At 43.7% G+C, this 27,221-nt stretch overlaps 1 protein-coding gene across 1 annotated transcript; it reads right to left on the bottom strand.

The window, feature by feature from the left end:
* Positions 1–1,842: 1,842 nt before the first annotated feature.
* Positions 1,843–26,996, bottom strand: MPHOSPH9 (M-phase phosphoprotein 9). The gene is made up of 25 exons (XM_070950823.1): positions 26,857–26,996; positions 24,626–24,704; positions 24,253–24,385; positions 23,807–23,954; positions 22,824–22,913; positions 20,649–21,166; positions 20,049–20,151; positions 19,657–19,756; positions 19,155–19,258; positions 18,189–18,311; positions 17,277–17,719; positions 16,182–16,337; positions 14,803–14,890; positions 13,489–13,704; positions 12,311–12,358; positions 11,247–11,311; positions 10,322–10,423; positions 8,909–9,046; positions 7,855–8,042; positions 7,370–7,537; positions 6,294–6,414; positions 5,580–5,680; positions 4,608–4,786; positions 3,470–3,538; positions 1,843–2,732 (listed from the first exon to the last, which is right to left on the bottom strand). The coding sequence occupies exons 3-25, from the start codon at positions 24,354–24,356 to the stop codon at positions 2,631–2,633; spliced, it is 3,474 nt and encodes a 1,157-aa protein (XP_070806924.1). The 5' UTR covers positions 24,357–24,385; positions 24,626–24,704; positions 26,857–26,996; the 3' UTR covers positions 1,843–2,630.
* Positions 26,997–27,221: the final 225 nt, after the last annotated feature.

The following is a 27,221-nucleotide window of genomic DNA, read 5'->3' as shown; positions in this document are numbered from 1 at the left end:
CGTCCAAAAAAGTGGGGTACCTGGGGAAGGGGGGGAGGGGGAAAAAGAGGGGGGAGGAGGAGGCATACACAGGCACGTCCAAAAAAGTGGGGTACCTTTAACTCTACTCCATTAACTGCAAGATATTAAAATAATAAAAACAGGAAATGGTATATATTAAAAGAGAAAGCTTTTAAGACTTTCTCGTCCTCCCCATCATCTCTTTTTCTATCCAGATCTCACGCTTTCCCTGGACCTGTGGATTGCATTTTGAGGTCTTAAATTCAGGTTCTTCTACGCCGTTCAAAACAGAAGAAAACCAAAATAAAGCAGCCTCAAATCCCCTTTAATGGGGAAGGGTGTTCTCGGGGGGGGGGGGGGCTGCAAGGGGTCCTGGAAAGGAGAGGAATGGACAGGAAACAAAACAAAACAAAACAAAACAAAACCTCGATTTCATGACTCAGCTTCCTGAATTACCCCGCTGATAATATTTTGCAAGCCAGCGATGAAGTGAGTTTGTCAGGAGTAAATTTAAGGCCGAAAAGGAAGGACGGAGGCAGAGATAATAGCTTGTCTGAAATTGGAAACCAGAAGGGTACATCAATTATCTCCGGAGAAGATTAGTTTGGCTGCAGAATCAGAGAAGGGTACATAGCTTCAAATAAAAAATAATAAAAATAAAAAACAAGAGGCAGCAATTGGCTGCAAACGAAGGACGATTAATCTAGAGAAATTCTTTGCAGGCTACGTCTTCTGAGAGGAAGCAAAATTGAAAGCAGGAAATATATATCTATATCTATATCTGGAATGCTATCTATCTAATCTATAATCTAATATTATCTATCTAGTCTCTCTACATCTCTGTTATATCTATCTAATCTCAACTATCATCTATCTATCTATCTATCTATCATCTATCTATCTATCTATCTATCATCTATCTATCTATCTATCTATCTATCTATCTATCATCTATCTATCTATCTATCTATTAATTACACACACACATACATATATATACATATATAAAGCCAAGGAAGGCAACATTTAATTTGCGATCCAGATGGTAACACACCTGCCCTTTCCCTGCTGGCTGTTTTTATTATTCCTAGGAATACAGAAAACAAGGGAAGCTGCTACACGATTCTTCCAGAATTTTCTTTTCTTTAGGGCTCAGTGTAATCAGATTTTGCAGGTCTCACCGGTTCTTGGAACATTTAGTGGGAAATATTTTTGCCTGAAACCAAAGGATCCGTATCATGATTTGGAAACCCTGCTCTTTGAAAGGCTAAAATAAAAAACTGACTGATTTGCAGTGCTTCTCCGAGGAACATTGAGAAATTAAGAGTTTCTATACAAGGTTTAATGGAAAACATGGCTGGCTCGGGGAATTCTGGGAATTGAAGCCCAGCCATCTTCCAGCCAGCGACAAGAAAGGAGGCTGGATAATTTTTTTTAAAAAAAGACTCAACTTGCTAAATAAAGACAGATCATACAAGGAATATCCATCCTTGCCTCTTTTAAAATTCTAACTTTTATATATTGTTTTTGTATATTTTATTGTACACCGCCTAGACTCCCTCTATGACGGTGTTTAAAAATTAAAACTCAGATAGATAGATAGATAGATAGATAGATAGATAGATAGATAGATAGATAGATGGATGGATGGATGGATGGATGGATGGATAGATAGACAGACATTCAGACAGAGAGACAGACCGACCAACCCAGTTCAGTGTCACAACTGAAAAATCTTTATCATTATGGGAACTGCGTTTGCAAGTTCCTTGGACTTCAAACTGTCATGGCAAAGACGAGAAGGCGGCAAAAAGAGGCTTAAAAAGCAACAGTTCAAACAACTTCAGTTTAGACACTTAATTTTAATTCATAAATCCGTGATAAAACATGCCAAATAAAAACGAGTGGTTTAAAAAGAGAACTTCTGATCTCTCTCGGACTCCCTGGAATGCAATGAGATGGATACTGAAAATAGGTTTTTTCCTCCCTCCCCCCCAACTTTCTCGATTCCTTTGTTGGTAACACTGCGCTGTCAACTCAGCAAAGGAGTTTGGGAGAAGAGGATGCGGTTTGGAAATTTTAAGCTGTGAAATGTTTCCTTGCAGCTCACTTCCCCAAGAAGCAGCCGTGTGTCCTGTTAGCATCGATTTTAAAAAAGTCCGCACTGCGTACGTACGTCATATAAGCTTGGCTTCTAACCCTCTAAAAGTGGCGAACACCATCAAAACCGATCGGCAACATGATAAAACGTCTCAAAAACTCGGCGTTTTTTACAAAGAATTCAGGTCTGTCGTTTTCAAAAAAAAACCAGACAAACCTGCGTCTTCAAAAGTAGCAAAATACAAAAAAAAAAAGAAAAAGAAAAAACCCGATAGTTCGACTCCTTCCGGTAATAACAAAAATAGGGGGTTTTTTTTGGAAAATATGTGGCTCAGTACAAAATATTGGGTTTGTGTGTGTGTGTGTGTGTGTGTGTGTGTGTGTGTGTGTGTGTGTATAGAGGGCATGATTGCAAAAAAGGCCGGGGAGGGTTTAGAAAAATACAAAACCGGTTTGCATTTTCAGAGTGCATCATTATTGTACTTTAGTGCAAATAAAGGGGTTGTTATCTCTTCAAAGTCGGGTCATCTTCAAATGTTGGCGGAGGTGCGTAAAATCTGGAATCTCTTCAGGGTCATGCGGATGGATCCCAATTCTCGAGTGATTCTTTCCAGGCGATCCTCCAGAGCTTCCTGAAGGGGGAATATTCAGAGAAAGGGCATTCAGGATCCAGAGAGAATTAGAAAAAAAAAGAAAAGAAAAAAAAAAAAGACCGCGATGATTCTGGAACTGACATTTGGGGTTTGTCTTTTACGTTACGCTTTCTGTAATTTTGTGATCTGAGATGAAATCGTGGTCTGTTGTGGACCCAGCCCTGAGATTCAACTGTTAAAGTCTGAAAGAACTATAGGTATTCGCTTAGTGACGGTTGGAAGTTGCAACCACACTGAAAAAGGTGATTTGCAGCCGGTCCTCAAACTTACGACCGTCATAACATTCCCAGGGTCATGGGATCAAAATTCAGATGCTTGGCAACCAGTATTTACCAGAATTGCATCATGCTGGGGTCAATATGTTGGCCATTTACAACTTTCCCGGCTTCCGACAAGCGAATCCAAGAGGGGAAGCCAGATTCGTTTAATGACCACGTGATTCGCCCAAGAAATGTGATTATTTATTTGCCACCGAAAGTCGTTGGATACGAGAAGGGTGGCAAATAAATTTCATGAAGAAATAAATATTATAAATGTATTCACTTCCCAACCGTTAACAACGAAGGTGCTAAAATTGGGCGTGATTCATTTAAACAACCGTCTTGCTCAGTGGTGGAAGTTTCTCGTTCCCCATTTGTGGTCCTAAACCGAGGACTGCCTGCAAGCACGCGCAGGGGCACCCCGCTTAATCCCAGAGACACAAGAAGAATGGCAACCTGATTCAGCCGGGCCTGAAATGTCATCCTTCCTCCGGCGCAAGGAATTCGGCTCAGCTGGGACTCAATCTATCAGCACAGAAAACATCGGAAAAAGAGGGAATGCTTTAAAAAGTGGGGGGCAACCCCCCCACAAAGAAATAAAAGCTACCCCCCCCCAAAAAAATGAGCAATTTTTTGCCAATTGAATAGATCTGGCCATTGGATCGTTCTATAAATCCTTGACAACTTTTATGACGTGTGGGTTTCAACTCCCAGAATTCTCTAGCCAACTATGTTTGAACCGTGGCTTCCCTGCATGTTGGCCAGCCCTAAACTGACCCTGGACACTCAGCTGAATTGAATTTCAGATTATTCAAGGGTTTCTGATGATCTACCCGAATCACCTTAACCAGTTTGGTCTACTGGTTAAGGTGCCAGGATAGAAAGTAGGAGACCATGAGTTCAAATCCTACAGTAGCCATGAAAGTCGGATGGATGACTTTGGGCCAATCATCAGGAGGCAGTGAGTTCTACTTCCACCTTAAGCATGAAAGCCAACTGGGTGACTTTGGACCAATCACCAGGAGACGGTGAGTCCTACTCCCGCCTTAACTGTGAAAGCCAGTTGGGTGAATTTGGACCAATCACCAGGAGACGGTGAGTTCTACTCCCGCCTTAACTGTGAAAGCCAGTTGGGTGAATTTGGACCAATCACCAGGAGACGGTGAGTTCTAGTCCCACCTTAAGCATGAAAACCAACTGGATGAATTTGGACCAATCACCAGGAGACGGTGAGTTCTAGTCCTGCCTTAACTGTGAAAGTCAGTTGGGTGAATTTGGACCAATCACCAGGAGACGGTGAGTTCTAGTCCCGCCTTAACTGTGAAAGTCAGTTGGGTGAATTTGGACCAATCACCAGGAGACGGTGAGTTCTAGTCCCACCTTAAGCATGAAAACCAACTGGATGAATTTGGACCAATCACCAGGAGACGGTGAGTTCTAGTTCTAGAGTTCTAGAAGTTCTAGAGTTCTAGAAATAGGAGGAGGAAGGTGTGTCGGAGATGTCTGCCGCCTTGAGTTATTGGTAAAAATAATAAAGGCAGGATAGATAAATTTTGTGAAAATAATGTGAAGAGGGAAGAGAAGCCATGTCTACCTGTTGCTTTTCTTGCGTCAGCTCGTCAAAAAGCCGCTCGGTCTCTGCCAAAGTCTTAATCCTGGAAACGTATTTGAATTCGGGCTCGTAGGGAGCCGGCCCTGCCGAAGAGGAGCCCGTCTCGCTGGTGTGGGTGGAGCGTCCCTCTTCGTAACCTTCCCTCGACGAATCTCTGCTTGCTGTGGAATGCAGAGCTTGTGGGTAGGAGGAAGACTTCGGACCTCTGCGGCTTTCTAAGCAGCTGGGCTGCGGTCCTGTCCCGTTCCGCCCCCCAAAAAACGAGAGGCCCGATTATAAATCGTCCGTGGATTCACATTCAGAGAGTGCGGGGGCTCCGACGCGGGAGGCTTTTAAGAAGAGATTGGATAGCTGTTTGTTCAGAAACGTTATAGGGCAGTGATGGAAGTGGTGGGTTTCAAAATTTTTTTTACTACCGGTTCTGTGGGTGTGGCTTGGCGGGCGTGGCTTGGTGGGCGTGGCAGGGGAAGGATACTGTAAAATCTCCATTCCCTCCATTCCATTCACCCGGCCCATTTGGGATGCAGGTAAGTGCAGGGCGCGCACGGAGGCTTGGGGAGGGCTAAAAACAGGCCTACCGGAAGTTCAGGAAGGCCGGAAATGAGCCCGTTTCCGGCCTCCAGAGCCTGGGGAGGCCGTTTTCACCCTCCCGGAGGCTTGAGGAAAGCCTCCAGAGTCTGGGGAGGACAAAAACGCCCCCCCCGCCCGTCGTGGTGTAGGAGGCCGACTAGGCCACGCCCACGCCCACTCAGCAACCGGACAGAGAACCCCTTGCTAAAATTTTTGAAGCCCACCCCTGATCATACGCCGCCCTCTTTGAGGGAGACCAGGCGGTTTAGAAACAGAAAATATAAAAAAACAAAGAAACAATGCAAACCGAAAGATTTGATGTCGCAGAACAGGGGCTTTCGAGAAATCCGAACGGCAAAGGATCCCGCCTGGTGTGAAATTTACCTTGTGGGTCGCCTCCCGAGCCAAACTGGAGCCGTTTCCGTGGGCTGCTTCCGTACTGCACTGCAGGGGCAGCGGCCACCTCATCCAAGCGGATATCAAATCTAGCGCAGGAAAAAAAGAAGGAAGTTCCTTGCAATGAAGTTAGGATTTCCTCTCCTTACCTTCCCCAAAGGGCGTACTGCTAAAATTTATCTTTTCACTCCGGATGATACTGAATCAATACAGGGAGTCCTCGACTTACAACGGTTTGTTTAGCGACAGATCAAAGTTACAACGGCCCTGAAGAAAAGAGACTTAGGGCTGCTTTCCACGCTTATGACCTTTGCAGTCACGTGATTTATGTTTGGACGCTTGACAACTGCCTCACCTTTGTGACGGTTCGCAGTGTCCTGGGATCTCCTTTTACGACCATCAGATAAACAAAGTCAACGGGGAAAGCAGATTCGCTCAACAGCCGCATTATTAATTCAAGAACCGCGGGGATTCACTTAACGAATGCCGCAAGAAAGGTCGTAAAACGGGGCCAAGCTCCCTTAACAAATGTCTCGCTGAGCAACAGAAAGGTCGGGCTCAATTCTGGTCGTAAGTTGAGGACTACCTGTAGTAAGGTTCCCAAGGCCATTTCCTCTCCGTTTAAGAAAGCACGAATTAAATTGGAAAGCGGATTTAAACAACTGGAAGATTTGCTTGCCGACGGCTCGGGGGAGCCAATACCTGGTCATCATGTCTTCGTTTCTGCTGAGAAAGTGGCTGAACCCCGGGGACAAATTTTCTTTGGGGGAGCGCTTGGGGCTGTAGGTCACAGCCACCGGAGTCAACATGGTCTCTCGCTTGGCTGCAAAGAGAAAGCAGGAAGGAGTCCTTCAATCTTAGGAGAAGGTGTCGGGCGCCATCCCTTATGTTGCCGTTCCGATTTTATTTGTTTTATTTATTTTTTATTTATTTTAAATTTATATACCGCCCTTCTCCCTGAGGACTCAGGGCGGTGTACAGCCAGAATTAAAAAACATAAAATACAAATATTAAAAAACAATTAAAATATATATAAATTTGGCCCAAAATTAAAAATACAAACCAATTAAAACATTTAAAATTTCTTCTTAAGCTTTATTGCTCTGACTGGCCCCGCCCCCATCTATTCTCTGCCTCCCAAGTCCCAGCTGATGGGGAGGAAATGGAGATTTTACAGGTGAGGAAAAAACAAAAGTTTATTTCACTTTATTATTTTATTATTATTATTAATTTTATTTCTATACCGCCCTTCTCCCGAAGGACTCAGGGCAGTGTACAGCCTAATTAAGAACACGAAGACAGACAAAATTTAAAAATAATTAAAATTATTAAATAATAGGCCCAATTTATAAAACCCCCAAATTTAAAACCAATTAAAATCTTCACATTGATAGCCCAGCCTGGCGGAACAACATGGTTTTGAGGGCACAGAGAAATACACGGAGATCAGAGATTTTATGAATTTCTGGGGGCAGTTCATTCCAAAGGGCAGGGGCTCCCATAGAGAAGGCCCTCCCCCTGGGTGTCGCCAGCCAACATAATTTGGCCGATGGCACCCTGAGGAGACCCTGTCTGTGGGAGCGGACTGGCCGGTGGGAGGCTACTGGTGGCAGAAGACGGTCTCAAAGGTATCCAAGTTTAGATATGATGGCACCCTCTTGTCCATAACTTATGGGCATGCTGACTCGGGAATTCTGGGAGTTGAAGTCCGCAAGTCTTTAAAGTGGCCAAGGCTTAAAAAAAAAAAACAACCAAATTAGACAATCCAAAATCTTTACTTGGCGTGTTGGTCTTCCTGTTTGAAGGCGGGAGCGAGGAAGATCTCTGGGTGCTACTGGACGGGTTGATTTTTTTGTGCCTCGGTTGCTCTTTGCTCTTTTCGGGCGAACGGCTCGTACCCAAGGACGTCTCGGTGAACCCAACAACCGGGCCCCGAACGGCTGTTTCTGAAATAAACCAAGGCAGCGGAGAAGGTTTCGATCAGGAAGGTATTTGGGGCCTTTCTCCTACCACATGAAATCACATTTTCATTATCTAGGAGTAATGTAGAGACACATGCTGAAGGTAACAACCCCCAAAATATTCAGAGAAGCAAAATGAAATGGTGGATACGCTGAATATCGGTTTCAATGCGTCTTGGATGTCTGTATATCTCATTGAAAAAGCGTCTTTTCATCTAAATCACAGCCAGCACAAGGTAAGGAATATTTTTTATTTGTTAGGAAGAAATAGAAGGGAATCAAAACTAATAAAAAGTACTTACTGCTGGTTTCTGTTTTTGCCCCTTCCTCTTTCTCAGCCTGGGCACCTCGGTTCTTCAGCATCTTCCATTCTTCGAATTCTTTGAAGGCTTTGAGAATGGGGATTTCTTGTGTTTTGATCTCTTTTTGAATGGCTTCATTGGTGAGGAGGCAATTTGGAGAGGACTCCTTCTCCGGGGGAGAGTAATGCCTAGAAAGAGTCAGGAAAGCCAGGCCTAGTCATCCCACCGCTGAAAAGCTCAGATAAATGTCACAGCAGTTAGTTCCTTTTGCCAGACTCAAACCAGATTAAATGATTGGAATTTAACCCTCACCGTAACCTCTGGGAGTTTTCTTTTTTTTTGTAATTCAAATAACTTAATCTGGAACATATTCATTGTAGACACGGGATAAAAGCCACTGGAAAAGCATTTCAGAATTCTCCCAGCCCAGCCAGGACACAAAAATTTAACTCCATGTATACCCTGTTTCCCCGAAAATAAGACATCCTCTGATAATAAACCCTCCCTGAAAATATTTAAACACAGAGCTGGTGATCGGGTAAGATGGCAAGAGGAGCCTCATCTTGCTCCAAGCGCCCCAAAATAATAAGACCTCCCTGAAAATAAGGCCAAGTGCTTATTTCGTGGTTCAAAAAAATATAAGACAGGGTCTTATTTTCGGGGAAACACAGTAGACCTTCAAGCTACTGATTCTGACAGGGAAACAGTTTTTATGCCAATCATTGTCATCTGAAAACTGGTGGTGAAATCCTCTTGAGGTTTGCCACCAAGGTTTGCTGTGCATGCAAGTGTGGTGCACTCCAAATACGTGCTTTGCGTGGAAAAAGGAGGCTTAAGAAGGTAAGTAGAACAGCGAGGGCAGGGGAACAGCTGTGCCACGCAATTTAGATTCACTAGAAAGCAAGATTTCTATTCTATTCTATTCTATTCTATTCTATTCTATTCTATTCTATTCTATTCTATTCTATTCTATTCTATTCTATTCTATTCTATTCTATTCTTTCTGATATGAATAAACAAGCAAGCAAACATCTGGGGAAAAAATATTCCTTACCTGGGAGAGGTAAATCCTTTTTCCAGTCGATTATCGTTGGAATTGTCTTGAGCTGCCAACGGCTGACCAGTAAAGATTGAAAATTCGGATCCCGGGATCAACCACTTCCTTCTGCTCACGTCGAAGCTTTCTAATTTGCTGTGAGGGCAAAGAGGAGCCGTGAATAATGAAGAATTTGAGCCGAGGATGCAACATTTCATGCTTTCGAGGTAATAAAGCAGACTTTATTAGACGCTATTTGCAGGATCTGGCAAAGCAGTGCAGGTAGTCCTCGCCTTACGACCACAATTGAGCCCAAAATATCTGTTGCTAAGTGAGACAGTTAAGTTGTAAGGGACCGGTGTTCCTTACCACACCTGTTCAGTGAATCAATCCAGTCGTTAAGTCACTAAATGAACAGTTATAAGTCGAGGACTCTCTTTATTTCTAAATCTGAGGCTCTCAAATGAGTGAGGATGATTGTTCTGAACACTTACAGCTTTGCAAAAATGGCCTTCATATCACCGAGATTAATATTTATGCTGCATTAAGGCAAATTCTGTCTTATTTACAAAGTCCTTCATACACTTCTGAATAATTGGGGTTATTCTACGTGTCACATTACCTGACTGGCATGTCACATTACTGTCAACCCTGAAGCTGACGTGATCGAGGCCATTTTGAGGCTTCGGCGTTGCCACACTGGAGCTGAGGGATGGGGGGGGGAAATAGAGATAGTGGGGGTTTGTAGTCAAAACAAAATACTTTCTCCTGGGAACCAAGGACATTCCCGCAGGTGGCCGGAGAGAGGAGCAGCGATGTTGCCTGGCAACCGGACGGGACCTTCATTGGACTGATTGTCTGGGAAAAGGGGGAAACTTTTATTTTTAATTGGGTGATGGGAATATTCAGAGTCGGTTTTCACCAGTTTATGCCAATATGATATGTCCAATAAACCAATTCTTTGAGGAACCTATTTGACTCGGAGCTCTGTTTGTTATGTTTATGTTTGTTTGTTTTATTAAATTTGTATACCGCCCTACTCCCGAAGGACTCAGGGCGGTGAACAGGCACAAGATAAAATACAGAAATACAAAGGTTAAGAACAATTTAAAACCAAATTAAATAATATTGGCCCACGACAATTAAAATCCCAATAAATTTAAAACAAATTAAAATTTAAAATTTAAAATTTAAAAGAAAGGGGAGAAAAATTAGGCCATGCCGGCTTGCTGGAATAAGAGGGTCTTAAGAGCACAGCGGAAGGTGCGCAGATCCGGGATCCTCCGTATCTCCGGGAGGAGCTCGTTCCAGATAGTAGGTTATGGATGTATTACTTGGAACCCTGACAATTATCTTTTCATCCGTCTTAAAATTACAATAGACACGTCAGTGTCTGATTTTCTCACCCTGATATAATCCTTACTTCCTAACCTGGCATAAGATGGTCCAAAGTGTCCCTCGGCAAGAGAACGAAATTTGAGCGAGTTTTCATGTTCTAATTGCTTGACCTGAGTTTCCAGTTTCGAGACTGTTCTAAAGAAAAACAGAAAAAAAAAATCAATTTTACCCATGTTGATACTGTTTATAATTCCAGTTCTAGTTGATAGAATAAAAAGGTAAAGGTTCCCCTCGCATATATGTGCTAGTCGTTCCTGACTCTAGGGGGCGGTGCTCATCTCCGTTTCAAAGCAGAGGAGCCAGCACTGTCCAAAGAAGACGTCTCCGTGGTCATGTGGCCGGCATGACTCAACGCCAAAGGCGCACGGAATGCTGTTCCCTTCCCACCAAAGGTGGTCCCTGTTTTTCTACTTGCATTTTTTACCTGCTTTCGAACTGCTAGGTTGGCAGAAGCTGGGACAAGTCATGGGAGCTCACCCCGTTAAGCGGCACTAGGGATTCGAACTCTGAACTGCCGACCTTTCAATCAACAAGCTCAGCATCTTAGCCACTGCGCCACCGTGTCCCCTAGTTGCTAGAATAGAGGGTTCTAAAAACTGCTGGAAAGGTCACGATTGGGTTAAACCATTCTTCCGTATTTGGTGACAAAGATCTAAACCTTGACAATTCTGAAAAACGGAAAAACATTGGAATGAAACAAAGGGACAAAGTTGGATTTCCCTTTCAACTTGAAATATTTTTTTTAATTAAATTTTTATTGAAAGGTCTATGCCCAGAGTTTGATAAACTAACTCTTTGCTAGATTTGATTTAGCGTCCTTGCTGGTCAAGACTCTCAGTGAAGACATACGGTTAACTTATTCATGAAACGTGCTCATAAAAATGGAATTAAAAATATAAAAATCGGCGAGGCGTTGGTCGTTTTCTTGCTTTTCTAGGATTAAAGGGTCCAATATTACCTCTTCAAATCAGAAATCTGAGTGTGCGCATCGAGTAATTTGTTTTCGGTAATATTTAAAGAATCCTGTGGGAAAGGGGGGGAAAAAAAGCACATTAAGGGTAACGCAACCACTGATTTTACTAATATTGAATGATTTAAGTGTCTCTCTTTCATCAGCCGAGTATTAATTCAACTTGTCTTCAGCTCCCCTGGGGGACGAAAAAAAGAAAGCTTTGCTAAGGCTTCTCTTTGTTTGTCCTTGGCAAATAATTAATCACATATTTAGAACTCATCAGGGGGGTTCCATTCTCCACCACGGCTGGTTAACCGCATGTCTTTTTTTGAGGTGGATGTTTTGCTATCTGCTTGAGCTGTTTTCTGCTCCCAAGTTCCCTCGGTTCTAGAGGTCCATTTAGCTGGCTGCTGCCCACTGTTTCAGATACAGGACAATCAGAGTAATCCAGAAGTGGGTTTCAGCAGGTTCTGACCAGTTCTGGAGAACCGGTAGCAGAAATTTTGAGTAGTTCGGAGAACCGGTAAATACCGCCTCTAACTGGCCCTGCCCCCATCAATCCTCTGCCTCCCGAGTCCCAGCTGATCGGGAGGAAATGAGTATTTTGTAGTATCCTTCCCCTGGAGTGGGGAGGGAATGGGGATTTTGCAGTAACCTTCCCCTGGAGTGGAGAGGGAATCAGTGGTGGGTTTCATAAATTTTTACTACTGGTTCTGTGGGTGTGGCTTGGTGGGTGTGGCAGGGGAAGTATACTGCAAAATCCCCATTTCCTCCCAATTAACTGGAACTCGGGAGGCAGAGAAGAGATGGGGGTGGGGCCAGTCAGAATTTTTACTACTTGTTCTCCGAACTACTCAAAATTTCCACTACCGGTTCTCCAGAACTGGTCAGAACCTGCTGAAACCCACCTCTGGTGAGAATGGAGATTTTACAGTATCCTTCCCCTGTCACGCCCACCAAGCCACGCCCACCTACCCACGCCCACCAAGGAATCGCTAAACCCCTTTTGGCTTTTGATCGTCTTCACCTAAAAAACAGACTTGGCTCTGCAAAAAAATTAAATTGCTTACCTTCACTCGTTCGTGCTCCTTCCCAAGGGATTCGTATTCTCCCAAAAGCTATCAAAAAAAGTAACATTTTTATTATTGATTTCAAAAACTCTGTAATCAATATCCAGCTGGCCCAAATCGTAGCATCCGGTACATCGATCAAATCAGGATTCAAGCAAATTCCACCTTGTATGATGGTGACTTATTTCTAGTTGGCATTTAAGGGGGAAAAAAATCCTTCAGTCTCACAAATGTTATCAGTCCTTCAAGCATAGAGTGTGAGTCAAGAAGCAGCTATTGAATAAGGAGGGACCGAAATAAGTTTGAGCTAACAGGAAGGCTGGTTTTTTCCAAGGGAGAAAAATCTCTTCTACTTAGCTATTTGCAGTTCAGCAGGATAACTCCACAATATTCTTAAGGTCAAAATGGCCTGTTTTAGTCCCTTTTTTTAAAAGAGAACTTTCGTGGAAAGACACAGGTGTCTTGTTCATAGATTGTTGTGGCCCGCCAAGGGATCTGGCAGCAGATTCGGACAGTGAGGTGATTGGGGAGGAACCTGGGCCAGTCCTGGAGTCTGGGGAAGGCTCTGATGAGGGCTCTGCGTCGGAGGCGGAGAGAGGGCCAGGGCCGTCTGACAGTTGTCAGCTGCCTTCGGAGTTGGAGATAAGTGGGGCAGAAGAACAGCTGGAGCCTGTTCCCAGTATGCGCATGCGCAGAGTTGCCAGACGAAGGGAACTGCTAAAGAACAAAGGTCGACTCAGGAGTAAAGCCACAGGCGGACGGTGGATGGCCCCTCCCAGAGGGAATAAAAGAGGAGTGAAAGGAGAGAACCAATTCGCTTAATTGGTTTGTGACTCTCAGAGACTCCTTGCCAAGTTTTGAAGATATCGGCCTGGCAGCTCTCCAAGCCAGATAAGGTCTGTAACTGTTAAATTCTCCCTGGAAAGACTTTGCTGGATGTGAACGAGAGGAATTCACAGTCACTTAATAAAAAGGGGTCTTTGTCGGGACAAGGGGTCTGCTTCGTGCTTTTTGGGGAAGCCTAGGTCAGAACACGGACAGCCAAATTCCCCACACTGTTCCCGTGGCTTTCTTATGGCTTTTGAACAATCCCATCAACTAAAGACTTGGGTCGGTAACGAATTGGGAGGCTGTTCTTGACAGTTGGCCACATGCATTCCAAAATGGGCAAAACTTACATTTTGAAACATCTTGTTTTCTTCCTTTAAGCGGGCATCCTTGTTGTCGGAGAGCTTGTAGGCTTTCTCGAAGGCATCTTCCAGATCCCGGAGTCTTCTCTTGAGGCGGCTGATGGTGTTATCTTTGTCCTTGCCGCTCGTGCGCATCTCTTCGATGCGCTCCTGCAAGGATTTGGTGGTGGCACTGAGGGCGCCGAAGCGCTCCCGCCAATCTGTCTGGAAGGGGGAAGAGGCCGAGAGTCACACGAGAGCGCGGTCAGACGATGGCGCCGAAACTGCCAGCAGGACCGGCCGTAACATTTGATAGTTTTAAATTATGGGCCAAATTTATTTAATTATTTTATTTATTTTTTATTTATATTTATAATCAAATTTCTATACCGCCCTACTCCCGAAGGACTCAGGGCGGTGAACAGCCAAGATAAAATACATTTTAAATCTATCTATTTTTAACTTTTGTGTATAAATGTTTTTTATCTTGGCTGTTCACCGCCCTGAGTCCGAAAGGAGAAGGGTGGTATAAAAATCTGAAAAATAAATAAATAAAATAAATAAATAAATAGAATTAAGATGCAGATTTGAGACAAGATGTTTTTCATGTGTGTGTGGGGGGGGGAAATGCTCAAATACAACAAATTCTTGTCTCGGGGGATTCTCAAGTCATCCAGGTCATGGTTGTCCCAAAGGTGCCTTTTTCAAGAGGCAACTTGACTTTCTGGTATCCAGTTGCCTTTTCAAAAATCACCTTTGGGAGAACAAATTCTTCATTGTGTTAAAGTTCCTTTAATTTAGCAAAAAATAAAGTCCTTCAAACTAAGAAGGGTAGACTTCAACTCCCAGAATTCTGGGATTTAAAGTCCCCCCTGTCTTAAGCATGCTGGCTGGGGAATTCTGGGAGTTGAAGTCCATATATCTTCAAGCTGCTAAGGTTGAGGAATTTTTTTAAATGAAGAAGAATTTCATCGACTTGAGTGTGATCCAGCTCATTTAGAGGATTCTGCCCGAGCCCGAGAACATCTCATATTCTCCCAGGCAAATAAACACAAAACTTCCAAGGTGTACCTCCCAGGCTTCTGTTCCCAGATGCCAAACCACTTCATTCAAAGAAAATTCTTCCCTCCGAATGTGGGAGTCCTCGGTGCCCATTGGACCAAAATATGGCTGTATTTTGGCCCTCTCTTAATTCCTTCCCACTCTTCCCTGCCGATTCATGACCATAAAGAGACGTTTGGAGCGATGCTCAATGCTTTTTTAAATATATTTTTTTTCCCGTTATAGCTGGACTACCGCATCCAAGCCATGAGCTACACTTACTACTTCCATCTCTAAGGCCTTGTTTTTCTTTTCAAGGGATCGGACACGGCTGTTGGCTTCGTGCAGAGAGGTTTCTAGCTGGTCGCACCTAAAAGTTGAAACAGAGCGCCATTAAGTGTAAATTGTTTTTATTAGGTGTAATATCAGTAAAATAATAAAAGTATGTACTTAAAATTACATTTTATCTTTATCTTTATCTACATCAGTGTTTCTCAACCTGCAGCGCTGGCTGGGGGATTCTGGGAGTTGAAGTCCACCCATCTTCAAGTTTCCAAGGTTGAGAAACACTGATCTACATCTTAAGAGCAGCGAGGATTATATTCGCACAATATTGGAAAAATGAAGATATACCGCGAGATGAAGACAGTAGATTGTACAGAAATGGATAGACTGATGTTGAAAATTAAACAGAAAGAAGATGTGGATTATTATCAAACATGGGATATATTTTACCACTGGCTGGAAAAAAGGGGTGGAGATTAAGAAATGTATTTCGAAAATATTTTTTTTTTAAAAAAAAAGCGTAAAAACAAAAAAAAATGAATATTATTCGCAGTGTTAGGCAAACCGCTTAGCTTAAATCAGGGGTCGGAGGTCAACGCTTGCTAGAAAGTCTTGATTGTAGATAAGCAACCTTCATTTCCCAAAGTGTATTACAGGCAGTCCTTGACTTACCACCATTCATTTAGTGACTGTTTGAAGTTACGACGACACTGGAAGAAAGAGACTTATGACAGTTACACGGTCACAGGATCAAAATCCAGACGCAGTCGTCGTAAATGTGAATCAGTTGCCAGGCGTCTGAATTTTGATCTGTAACTGTCATAAATCACTTTTTAAAATAAATGCTACAGTTGCAAGGTCCCGCCGTCACGTGGTTCCCTTTTGCGACCTTACGACAAGCAAAGTCAATGGAGAAGCCAGGTTCACTTAACAACCATGTTACTGATTTAACAATTGCAGTGATTCACTTAACAGCGGTAGCAAGAAAGGCTGTAAAATGGACCAAAACTCACATAACAAATGTCTTTGTTTTATAACAGAAATCTTGGGCTCAATTGTCGTCGTAAGTCAAGGACTACTTATACTTTGCCACTTGAAGAACTCCTCCCTGCTTGCAAGTAAACTACGCGGAGTAAGTTACTATGGGGAGAGTTCAAAGAGCAACTATACATCTATTTGAAGTGCACGCAGCCCTTCCTGTTTCATTCGCAACTCATCTTTCATTAGCAAATATCACAAGAGATGCTTCAAACGGCCACTTGATTTCCAGGCGTGAAAACTGAAGAGGGGAAGGTCCAGAAACAGTTTTATCCAGGACAGCGTCACTTCAAAAAATAAGATGACGCACGTTATTCCAAAAACAACTCAGCCAATACCTGTCTGTGAGATTTTGATTGATTTTCTTCATTTCCTCGGAAGGAGAGGTATGGCTTGCTTCTAGTTGCTGCTTTAAACTGAGAATTTCGGACTCGTAATACGTTCGGAGATCAGTTATATGCCGGGTATGTTTTTCCCTCAAATTCTGCCTAATCCTGATTTTTTTTTAAAAAAAAAAAAAGGGAGAGAGAGAGAGAGAGAGAGAGAAGAAGGAGAAAACATTCAAAACCCTAGCAACTTTGCTGGACAACATTTCCGAAGAAGAAAACTGGTACTTCAAGATAACAATTTATGGGACACACACAGGGGTGAAATGCTTCCAGTTCGGACCGGATCGCCTGATCCGGTAGCGATGGCGGCGGGTGGTTCGGAGAACCGGTAGCAAAAATCCCTCTGCCCCCCACCCCCAGCCCACCTATGCCCAGCTGAGCCGCGCGAACATCAGAGGCTTTTTTTTTTTTTTTAACTTTTAAAAGCATTTTTTCTACAACCTCTTTGGCCGAGGTGTAGACTGAAGCCAACTGGAGTTGGGACTGTGACGGATGCGGGGACTTGGGGTTTTGATTTGGGTGGGGAAAACCTTGGGGCTTTCAGTCGGCTTTTCACCAGCTCTGCCAATATGACATGCCTAATAAATTCATAGGGACGTGGTGGCTCAGTGGCTAAGACGCTGAGCTTGTCAATCGAAAGGTCGGCAGTTCAGCGGTTCGAAACCCTTGTGCCGTGTAACGGGGGGAGCTCCCATGATTTGTCCCAGCTTCTGCCCACCTAGCAGTTTGAAAGCAGGTAAAAAATGCAAGTAGAAAACTAGGGACCACTTTTGGTGGGAAGGGAACAGCGTTCCGTGTGCCTTTGGCGTTGAGTCATGCCGGCCACATGACCACGGAGACGTCTTCGGACAGCGCTGGCTCTTCGGCTTTGAAATGGAGATGAGCACCGCCCCCTAGAGTCGGGAACGACTAGCACAGATGTGCGAGGGGAACCTTTACCTTTACCTAATAAATTCATGCCTGAGGAAACCCCTTAAGAGTTTTGATTGAGTTGGGTCTGTTACTTGTAAGCCTGACAGCAACATTCTGAACGGGTGATCTTACTTGGAGAGCACCAGAGGATCTTCTACGCAAGCAACGGAAAGTTCGTGCTGCGTCAAACGATGATCATCCGACGGAATCGGGGACCGGGCCTCGGAAGACGGCGTGAGGGTTAAGTTGTCGTTGTCCTCCATGTCTAAAATCTCACGGTTCCGATGAGGAGAGCTGGCGATGTTGGTTGCGTTCTGAAACTCACAACCGCCCCAGGGATCGACGTGCAAGGCTGCTGAACGAGAGGCATATCGTGGAGACTCGGAGGAGCGAGGGGACACCACGGTGCTCGTGTGAGAAAACGAATCGGCCTCCGAACGAAGGGAAAAAGCGGGACCCGCCATGGAATCTGGAGAAAACGGTGCCGGGTCTGGGCTGGCGTAGAACCTGGGCAAAGGCCGCCCGGCGTTCAGCTCGCCTGGTTTCATGTGGAGCGTTGGGTCGAGGGTGAGGATCTGTGAAAGGAACATCAGGGTGATTAGAGTTAAAAATAAGACAAGACCCAGTTAAGGGTAAATTAGTTGCTTCGGCATAAAGAGATGATGTGTTGTGGCCCGCTGGCCACACCCATTGGCACCGCTCAGGTGACCCCAAGGACACAGAAAAAGCTCCAAGTGGCCTCAACGACCCTCTAAAAAGAATACCAAAGACCAGCTGTCTGCAAGAAGCAGAAATCCTTCGCTTCCCCACCATTCAGTCAGAACTGAAGATGCTTCTTGGATGAGAAGCGAAACGTCTTCAAGGAAAAACAAAGAAAGTTCAGTGGCCTCTGGAAAAAAAGACCTTTGGGACAATCAGCTAACAGACTGATCCCAATTAGGAACCGGAGAGATTCAAACTGTTCGGGAGGCCGGACAGTTGTTAAGTATAAGAAAGGAGGGACATTTTCAAGGCAACAGGCAGACGTAAAGTACAAGTTATTACCTCTGGGGGATGAGTTGAGTGCAGGGGGGCGAAATTCCACTCTACAAGTTGCTTATTTTCCTTCTGTTTCTTATGATAAATATCCTTTAAGGATGTAAGCTTCAGCTCGTCACTGGAAGACAGCTAAGAGGAAAGAATTCAGACTGAGAGTTTAAGCATTTATTTAATATAATGATGGACTATATTTTTAGATGGGAAGCTATTCTCCAAAGCACCGGAGGGCAGGACAAGAAACAATGGGTGGAAATTAATCAAGGAGAGAAGCAACTTAAAACTAAGGAGAAATTTCCTGACAGTGAGAACAATTAACCAGTGGAACAACTTGCCACCAGAAGTTGTGAATGCTCCAACACTGGAAGTTTTTAAGAAGAGGTTGGATAACCATTTGTCTGAAGTGCCAAAGCAGGGGGTTGGACTAGAAGACCTCCAAGGTCTCTTCCAACTCTCTTATTCTATTCTATTCGAAATATAATGTGTTGGGAAGAGGGGCAAGTAGAATAACTCTAGGAACAGGGACACCCAGTCACTGTAAGTCAGTGTTTCTCTACTTGGCAACTATAAGATGGGTGAACTTCAACTCTCAGAATTTCCCAGTCAGCACCCATCTTAAGTTGCTATAGAGCAACTTAAGAGAAATATTGCTATATGGAAAAAGTAGAGCTCAGAACCCAAAGCAGCTTAATGCCATAAGGGGAGAGCAGAATTGTTGTCACACATTAGAATAGAATAAAATAAAATAACAGAGTTGGAAGGGACTTTGGAGGTCCTTTAGTCCAACCCCCTGCTCAGGCAGGAAACCCTACACCACTTCAGACAAAATGGTTATCCAACCTCTTCTTAAAAAGACATTGTCAGCCTTCACGTGTTAAACAATGAGCAAGCAGGGCCAGCCAATAGAAGGGGAGGAGAGACGGAAAATTCAGCAAAAGAGGGGGAAAAAAAACACCCCGCAGAAGGTAGCAATACCTGTTCTGAGGAGTCCTTCGTTGAGAACGTAGAAAATTCATTTCCTAAATTCTTAGGCAACGCTTGATACATTTCCTTCTCGTCTAATCTCCAATAGGTCAGACCTGCGGGATAAAACGGGCATCTCGAAACGGATTTAAGGATAACAAAGAGCCGGGATGTCAATTTTGAAAAAAAAAATATACGATTGAGGTAAAAGTTTGGTGGTGCTTTTGGTTTTTAATTTTTGTGATGGGTTTGTTTTAATATGGCTGTACACCGCCCTGAGTCCTTCGGGAGAAGGGCAGTATAGAAATGTAATCAAATCAAATCAAGCACTTATTTCAGGGTTCAAAAAAATATAAGACAGGGTCTTATTTTCGGGGAAACACGGTATTTCAAAAGACACCACTGAAAATAAGGAGGAAGGCTAGTCAAGCTAATAAAACAATCCCCATAGTTCCAAATCCACCATACTTACAAGAGGTACAGACAGAGGAATGAATTTTGGAAGCTACTGTACCTGAAGAAAGAGAGACTAAAGAATTTTGGCTTCCATTTTGCTGATTGAGGTAAAACGGTGTGGTTGATGGCACGGCAGCAGCAGCAGCGATGGTATTGGCCTGTAATCGGACAAAACGGGGAAGAGAAAAATCAGGGATTTATCGGTCGTTGAAGTCCACAAGTCTTAAAAGTTGCCAAGCTTGGAGGCCCGTGGCTTTAGGGCATAATCTTGGACCACAGCTAGATTAACCTCTTTAGAACTTTTAAGGGCTAACTGGGCAGTGCAATCCTAGAGCACCAACATGCTGGCTGGGAAATTCTGGGAATCAAAATCCACACGGCTTGAAGTTGTTGTGCGTTTTCATTCACCGCCGCCGGCCCGTTTCATTTGGATTTCGGCAACTCTCTTACACTGTCAACGGTTTGTTCTTTTCCCGTCTCGGTCTCTTCTTCCACGCTTGTTTTTTTCAGGTGGTTTTGTTTCGTCTTTTGAGCCCAGGAGGTTAAAGGTTTGCTGTCGAAAAAGAAAACCGAGACACGGCGAATAAAAATAATTGATTGAGCGCTGCAATTTATATATATTTTTTTTCTGGAAGGTGACAGTATAAACAGAAGGTCCAGCTACCTTTGCAAACTGCAAGGGATTTCTTAGAGCAGTGTTTCAAGCTTGGCAACATTAAGATGGGTGGACTTCAACTCCCAGGATTCCCCAGCCAGCATGGCTAGCTAGGAGTTGAAGTCCCTTCCCGCTTGAAGCTTGCTGTCTGAGGAATTCTGGGAGTTGAAGTCCACCCATCTTAAAGCACGCAGGCTGACGGATTCTGGGAGTTGAAGTCCCTCCCTTCTTGAAGCTTGCTGGCTGGGGAATTCTGGGCGTTGAAGTCCACCCATCTTAAAGTTGCTAAGGCTGAGAAACACTACATTAGAATGAAGAGCCAAATTTTAAAGCTGGTAACCCATCCTCTAGTTTTAAAGAAGAACCTAGTAAATTGAATAGTATCGGTCCCTTACCCATTTGGTTCCTCAGGTTGACCTTCGTGAATCTGATGCTCAAACTGAGCGGGAACGTCGCCATCCTTCTCCTTCAGAGGTGGAAAATGCCCGATTGTGGTTTGAGAACCTTCCCTTTTGTCCTGAATGCTGGCCACAGCGACATACTCCGTTGCTGGTGCTGGATGGTTCGGCCGTTTGGTCATTGTCTCTGAGTTTTCCATGCAGACCGGCAGGTCATCGCATTTGCTGGGACTGAGTTCCGCAGTAGATAACGTCCCATATCCGCTGCTTATTGAAACACTGTTTGTAAGGCCCTCCTGGTGCATGGTTGAAGCTTCTGCCCGGAGGTCAGCATGGCCGGGATGGAACTGACTGGTAAAGAGCTCATTTTCTTCAAAAGTGTTGGCCTTCAACCCCATCGGACTTCCTAGCGACGGGCGGCCGTCTGAAAGTCTGACGGAAGAGGCCTGTCTGGCACACGAGCACACACTCTGGGTTTGCAGTTTCCCCAAGCGTCTGATTTCATTTTGTATGTGCTGGAAAGAAGAAGGAGAAGAAGGAGGAGAAGGAGGAGAGAAAGAGAAGGAGGAGGAGAGAAGGAGGAGGAGGAGGAGGAGAGAAGGAGGAGAGAAGAGGAGAAGGAGAGAAGGAGGAGGAGGAGAGAAGGACAAGAAGGAGAGAAGGAGAAGGAGAGGAGAAGGAGGAGAGGAGGAGAAGGAGGAGGAGGAGAGAAGGAGAAGGAGGAGAGAAGGACAAGGAGGAGGAGAGAGGCAGGAGGAGGAGGAGAGAAGGAGGAGAAGGAGAGGAGGAGAAGGACGAGAGAGGGAGAAGGAGAAGGAGAGGAGGAGAAGGAGAGGAGGAGGAAGAGAAGAAGATCAAAACTTTCATTAAAAATCAAACCTTTTAATCAAATAGGCAGCATTTGATCGACTGCACGAGAAGAGTCACGTTTTCAGTCACGTCCATAGGCCATTTTCACATACACACACACACAACATGCCGAAATATGTTATGGTAGACGAATGAATACTTAGAAATTTGTTCTACATCTCTTTTTGCAACACATGCATGGACGCATTCACGGGGCTTGGCCGAGACAGAATCAGAGCCCACCCAACAAATTTTGCATGGAAATATAAAAGGGAAAAGAACTATCAATCTTAGTGGCCTTAAATGAAAGAAGACAATTTGAGTGTTGGGCTGGGCTGGCTTGCTTCTCTCAACGAAGAATGACAAGTTAGAAACTTTTTCCCTATTAAACCACAACTAACGCCGTTATTTCACGACAAACTCGAGACATAAAAGCACCACAACGAATCGGACACGGACAAAGTTTGAGAATTAAGCCAAAAAACACTTCAGTCAATGCTCCGGTTTGGTACAGGCAGTGTTTTTGTGCACCGGCATTCCTTCCAGACAATTTTCCAAACATCAAACGGCAGGAAATATTATTGGGTGAGTAGTCTCACTTCTTCAATGCAACAGGCAGCCTCAGACATGTACGTACAGGTGAATATTCTGTGAGTATGAATGGCAAAAAAGTCACCCGGAAATAAAAAAAGAAAAAGAAAAAAGACCAATGTACGAAGGGAAAAAGAGAACAGTAAAACAACAATACCTCTGTATATTTGTTTCAATTTCAGGAAGAGTTGGTTTACTATTAGTGCAGAGGGTCATCAGGAAAGGTAAGGGAGAAACAGTTACCAAAAAGGGTGTAAATATTAAAATGCACCAAATACACAGACCAAATCAGTGGTGAAATCCAATTTTTTTTACTACCGGTTCTGTGAGTGAGGTTTGGTGCAAGTCCCATTGGACTTGCAAGGCAATGGGATGCACCTGCGTGAAGAACATGGCGGCGACGAACATGGCGGGCGGGGCAAGCGAGCGGCAACCGGATGACCGGTTCGGGGGGGGGGGAAATGGCCAGCTGGCCATCGCTACCAGTTCGGCAACCTTGGCCAAATTTCCGCCAACAATTTGCACGAACCGGCTGAATACCACCTCTGGATACCATACATACCTCCCTGCCAACTAAGGATCTATTTTAGGCATTTGGTAAAATTATAGTAAACAGCATTCCCCATCCTTATTGGTTATTCCCAACTCCCTAGCAATTCCCAGCTCACGTTCTCCAGAGCCAGACCTTCGGCATATAAAAAGGCACAAAGTAAACGAACCGAAACGACTTACGTGGATTTGATGACAGAATACTTTCTGCTGTGTGACTATCTGTTCTTGGCACTGCCTCTCCACCAGGCTGAACAAATGTAGCCACCTGGTCTATGGGAAAATAGAAGATTCAGCAAAGGAAATAGAACAGTTTCTTCCTTGATGGGTTATAAATTCCACTGGCCCACATCTAGCCTGGCGATTGGTTGAACTCTGATACAACTGAGGATTTCCTATTTTTGTCTTGAACCTGTTATCTGATACCTGTATTTGGTCTGAGACCTGAACAGAAGCAAAAAGAATCTGAAGACAGAAAGAAAATAACCCACCCCCCCCCGAAAATCTGAACTCTAGAGAATTCTAGGGTCTTAGCAAGACATTTTAAGATTTTAAACCTCAACACTTGGAAACAACACATATTAGAATAGTATAGAATAACAGAGTTTGGAGGTCTTATAGTCCAACCCCCTGCTTAGGCAGGAAACCCTACACCACTTCAGATAAATGCTTATCCAACCTCTTCTTAAAATTTTCCAGTGTTGGAGCATTCACAACTTCTGGAGGCAAGTTCTTCCGCTGATTAATTGTTCTCACTGTCAGGAAATTTCTCCTTAGTTCTAGTTGCTTCTCTCCTTGATGAGTTTCCACCCATTGCTTCTTGTCCTGCCTTCAGGTGCTTTGGAGAATAGCTTGACTCCCTCTTCTTTGGGGCAGCCCCTGAGATATTGGAAGACTGCTATCATGTCTCCCCTGGTCCTTCTTTTCATCAAACTAGACATACCCAGTTCCTGCAATCGTTCTTCCTATGTTTTAGCCTCCAGGTTAATTGGTTAACCGTTTTCACATTTATCTTTTTATTATTGTGTAAGTTGCCCAGAGTCGCTTTTAATGGTGAGATGGGCGACGTGTAAATTTAATACATAAATTAAACTTAGGAAGATGAAGTGAGGCTGCTGTTCAAAATCACTGAGTAACGTATGTGGAAAGACTGCTGTGTTACATACCTCACAATTTTTCAGTATTTCGGGGTCACAGCTGCTTTGAGCATCTTGCATCGATGAAGCCAACAAATGAACCTCTTCAGTTATTGCAGAAGGACCAACTTTGCCTGAGAAATTGGAGACGACATCCGGCCGGAACAAAGGACTGCTTCTGTCAAACAAATAAAAATATGAATTATTTATTTACTGAAACTCGGCTGGGCTTCGCTGACAACCCCCTTCTTGCTCCGAAGGCAACCACGGAAAATCTGCAGGATTTTTCTCAGGTCTTTGAGTGGACTTTGTTAACTTGGTTAAAATAAATGACTTATCAGTCATCAGCAGGTTCTTGGACAAACTTAGGCCAGAGTATGCTAAATATTGAAATTTGCTTTTCTGTTTGTAAAATTGGATTCTGAAAACACGATCAGAAATTAGGAAGCATGATACTGGTTAAATTTCCCACTAACCTCTTGTCACTTAGGTTATACTCAACCAAGTTGTGAGCGTTCTTAGCATCGGTGTCCGCTGATGGTGCTTCTTGCTCTGGTTTCACCAATCCCAGGTTTTCCATATCTCATGCTTGCAAAGATTGTGATTATCCTTAATAAATTTATACATGTATAAATTAGTTCGCTTTGATCAAATAATTCAGCAAGGAAATTAAGTATGGCTGCTATCATTGTTTTAAAATGCATTTAAAATCTATAAAAAACAGATTCATTGCTTGGTCTGATCTCACCACTGCATCGTTGGGTCCAGCCAATATTTAGAAACATTTATTTTTTATTAACACGTATACTGAGTGTGGTTTCTTGGGTACCAGAAGACCATTCTACTTGCCTTATATATCCACAACATTCCAGACAAATGCTCTTTTACTGCTGCTGTTTCATCCAGGTGGCTAAATCCAGAATAAACTCTGCAATATGAACAAAGAAAAGACAGCTGGGAAGCTTTTACAAAGCAAAAAAAGAAGTTATCCATTTCCCGGTATACATCATATGCTTGACCTATTTCTTCTGAACCACAGTTCTGTGTGCATGAATTATTTGTAGAAGACCTTAATTTATTAATGCAGCATTCTTAAAATTTTACCCTCCAAAACAGATTGAACGTGATCTTTTAAAAATGCAATTAAATGTAGGCACAATAATTAAACACAAATATAGCACACACACGCGCACGTGTGTGTGTGTGTGTGTGTGTGTGTGTATATTCTTTGTAGCCAGGTTTTACCTACGTAAAACTACGTAAAACCAGAGCTGCAAAACAACTTAGTTTTACGTAGGTAAAACCTGGCTAGAAAGAATATGCACATAAAAGCCTACGAAAAAGAAAAAGACATATATATATATATATATATATATATATATATATATATATATATATATATATATATATGTTTTCTCAGGTTTTCGCGGGTGTTTGTATGTAGGTCTTTGGTTATTCGGGTCTTCTCCCACGTAAAAATTTGCTCCTGGAAGCACGAAGCCGAGAACACCAGCCTGAAGATGACGAATGAGACTTCGTCGAAACGTCGCCAAGACACTTCCAATTTTACGTGGGAGAAGACCCGAATAACCAAAGACCTACATATATATATATATATATATATATCAATTTTCTTACTTCTTCGTAGGGTTTATGTGTGTTTTTCTTCTAGCCAGGTTTTCCCTACGTAGCCAAGGTTTTTTTGTAGCTCCAGCTCAGCAGAATCACATCTACTCGGTTCTGGGCTTTTTTCGCTAGGTGTTAGAAAGGAAAAAAGCCCAAAACCGAGTAGATGTGATTCTACTGAGCTGGAGCTACAAAAAAACCTTGGCTACATAGGGAAAACCTGGCTAGAAGAAAAGCATATCTATATCTATATCTATATCTATATCTATATCTATATCTATATCTATATCTATATCTATACACACACACACACACACACACACATATGATTAAGGATATATTTCTTAAATTTCTCTCCTTTTTCAACTCGAAAGTGTTTCAGAAGTGCATATTCAAACAGGATCAGAGACAGCTGTACATAAGAGATAAACACTTGCCAATTCAGTTTGAAATATAAATGGAAGGAACATATTCAGTTTTATATATTATATTTCTTCCCCCAGACTTTGGGTTAGGTGTGTGTTCTCTATAGTATTGTATATTTTCCATTTCGGTCTATCTCCCCTGTTACAGCCAACTTTTTAAAATCGGCTGTTTAATTCTCGAATTTAGACCTAGCGACATATAACCCAAATACATTAAAGGGGAGATGTTATTTATTGTCTTTTGATGAAACAGTGAGGAAGTCGCTTTTCTTCACTAGCAAGGAGAAAATTGCAACCGACGGTGTGCAAAACAATCTCCTAATTTTTTTATCCATCTGGGAAATGAACCCCACCAACTTGATTCACCACTACCTAGTTTTTCTTCTTTATCAATGTTTCTAGTCGAAAATATACCAAATAAAGGTATATTTATTTATCCTATTTATTTTTGATATTTTAGATTTATCTACCCAACTCCTGCTTTTCTGCTGAGTTTTTCACTGTATCTGAAAGGATACATTAAAAAAAAATTAAAATTAAAAAAAAATTAAATTAAAAAAAAAAACCACACACAAAAATCAATAATAATAACAAAAAACAACATCTATCTATCCCAAAACCTGGAAAAATACTTGATAGGTGGATTAAAAATACCAAATCCAATGTAAACAACTGGCTGGCAGCGCAAAGAAGCGTAATAACAATATTAAATTTACACCCAGAGCGAATCCCAGCAACTCTTGAGCTCCTTTAGACCCTTCTCAAGAACCCTGCAAGGTAGGCCGGCCTGGCATCCCGCCCTTATTTACTGGCTTCGAGCCCGACCTTTTAACGAGCCCCACCCCTCACCCCTTATTGGACGAGGCTGGAGTATAAACATCCAGAGCGGCCAGGCATTGGATGACCCGCCTGTCAGTCGAAGAAGTGGGGGCGTGGCAGGGGAAGGAAATGAGGTCGCCCCGCCCTCCCGTCAGAAGAAGCGGTCCGGTCCTCGTGAGGGAGATTCCGCCTCCGCCGTCCCTCGCTTACCTCCCCGGCGGCCCCGGCTGGCTTTCCGCGCCGCTCCCGTCAGGCGAAAGCCGAGCCGGGGGAGAAGGCCGAACCGCCAACCGTCTCCTCAGTCCCGCCGTTGGCGGTTGAGATTCGAAGAAGCGGTTTCAAGACAGGACGCCAAAGGGTCGCGAGGCGGCTGCGCCGATTGGCTGCCTCCCGAGCCGCCGCGCGACGCGATTGGCCGGCGAGCCGAAGGGTGGGCGCAGAATCGAGGACGCTATTGGCCCCGTGGGGGGCGGGGAGACACTCTATCTCTCGCTTAGGTCAACGAGTGAGGAACGGGACTGGGGGGCTTGCGGGGGAAAGAGCCTCTCTGGGATTGGCTCCTTCGGGGCTCAGCC

Source organism: Pituophis catenifer, unplaced genomic scaffold (genome assembly GCF_029215685.1).
Source record: "Pituophis catenifer annectens isolate HBS135680 unplaced genomic scaffold, rPitCat1.0.hap2 SCAF_10, whole genome shotgun sequence".
Classification (NCBI taxonomy): Eukaryota; Metazoa; Chordata; class Lepidosauria; order Squamata; family Colubridae; genus Pituophis; species Pituophis catenifer.
This window is presented reverse-complemented; position numbering and strand designations above follow the sequence as displayed.

What these genes read in the sequence shown, in the direction of transcription:
- MPHOSPH9 (XM_070950823.1), bottom strand. Translation starts at nt 24,356, where the DNA reads ATGGAAAACCTGGGATTGGTGAAACCAGAGCAAGAAGCACCATCAGCG. An exon ending in AAATACTGAAAAATTGTGAG is followed by an intron (nt 22,914 to 23,806) that starts GTATGTAACACA and finishes ATTTTCCCATAG; the next exon opens with ACCAGGTGGCTACATTTGTT. An exon ending in TTTGGACCATCTTATGCCAG is followed by an intron (nt 9,047 to 10,321) that starts GTTAGGAAGTAA and finishes TTGCCCTCACAG; the next exon opens with CAAATTAGAAAGCTTCGACG.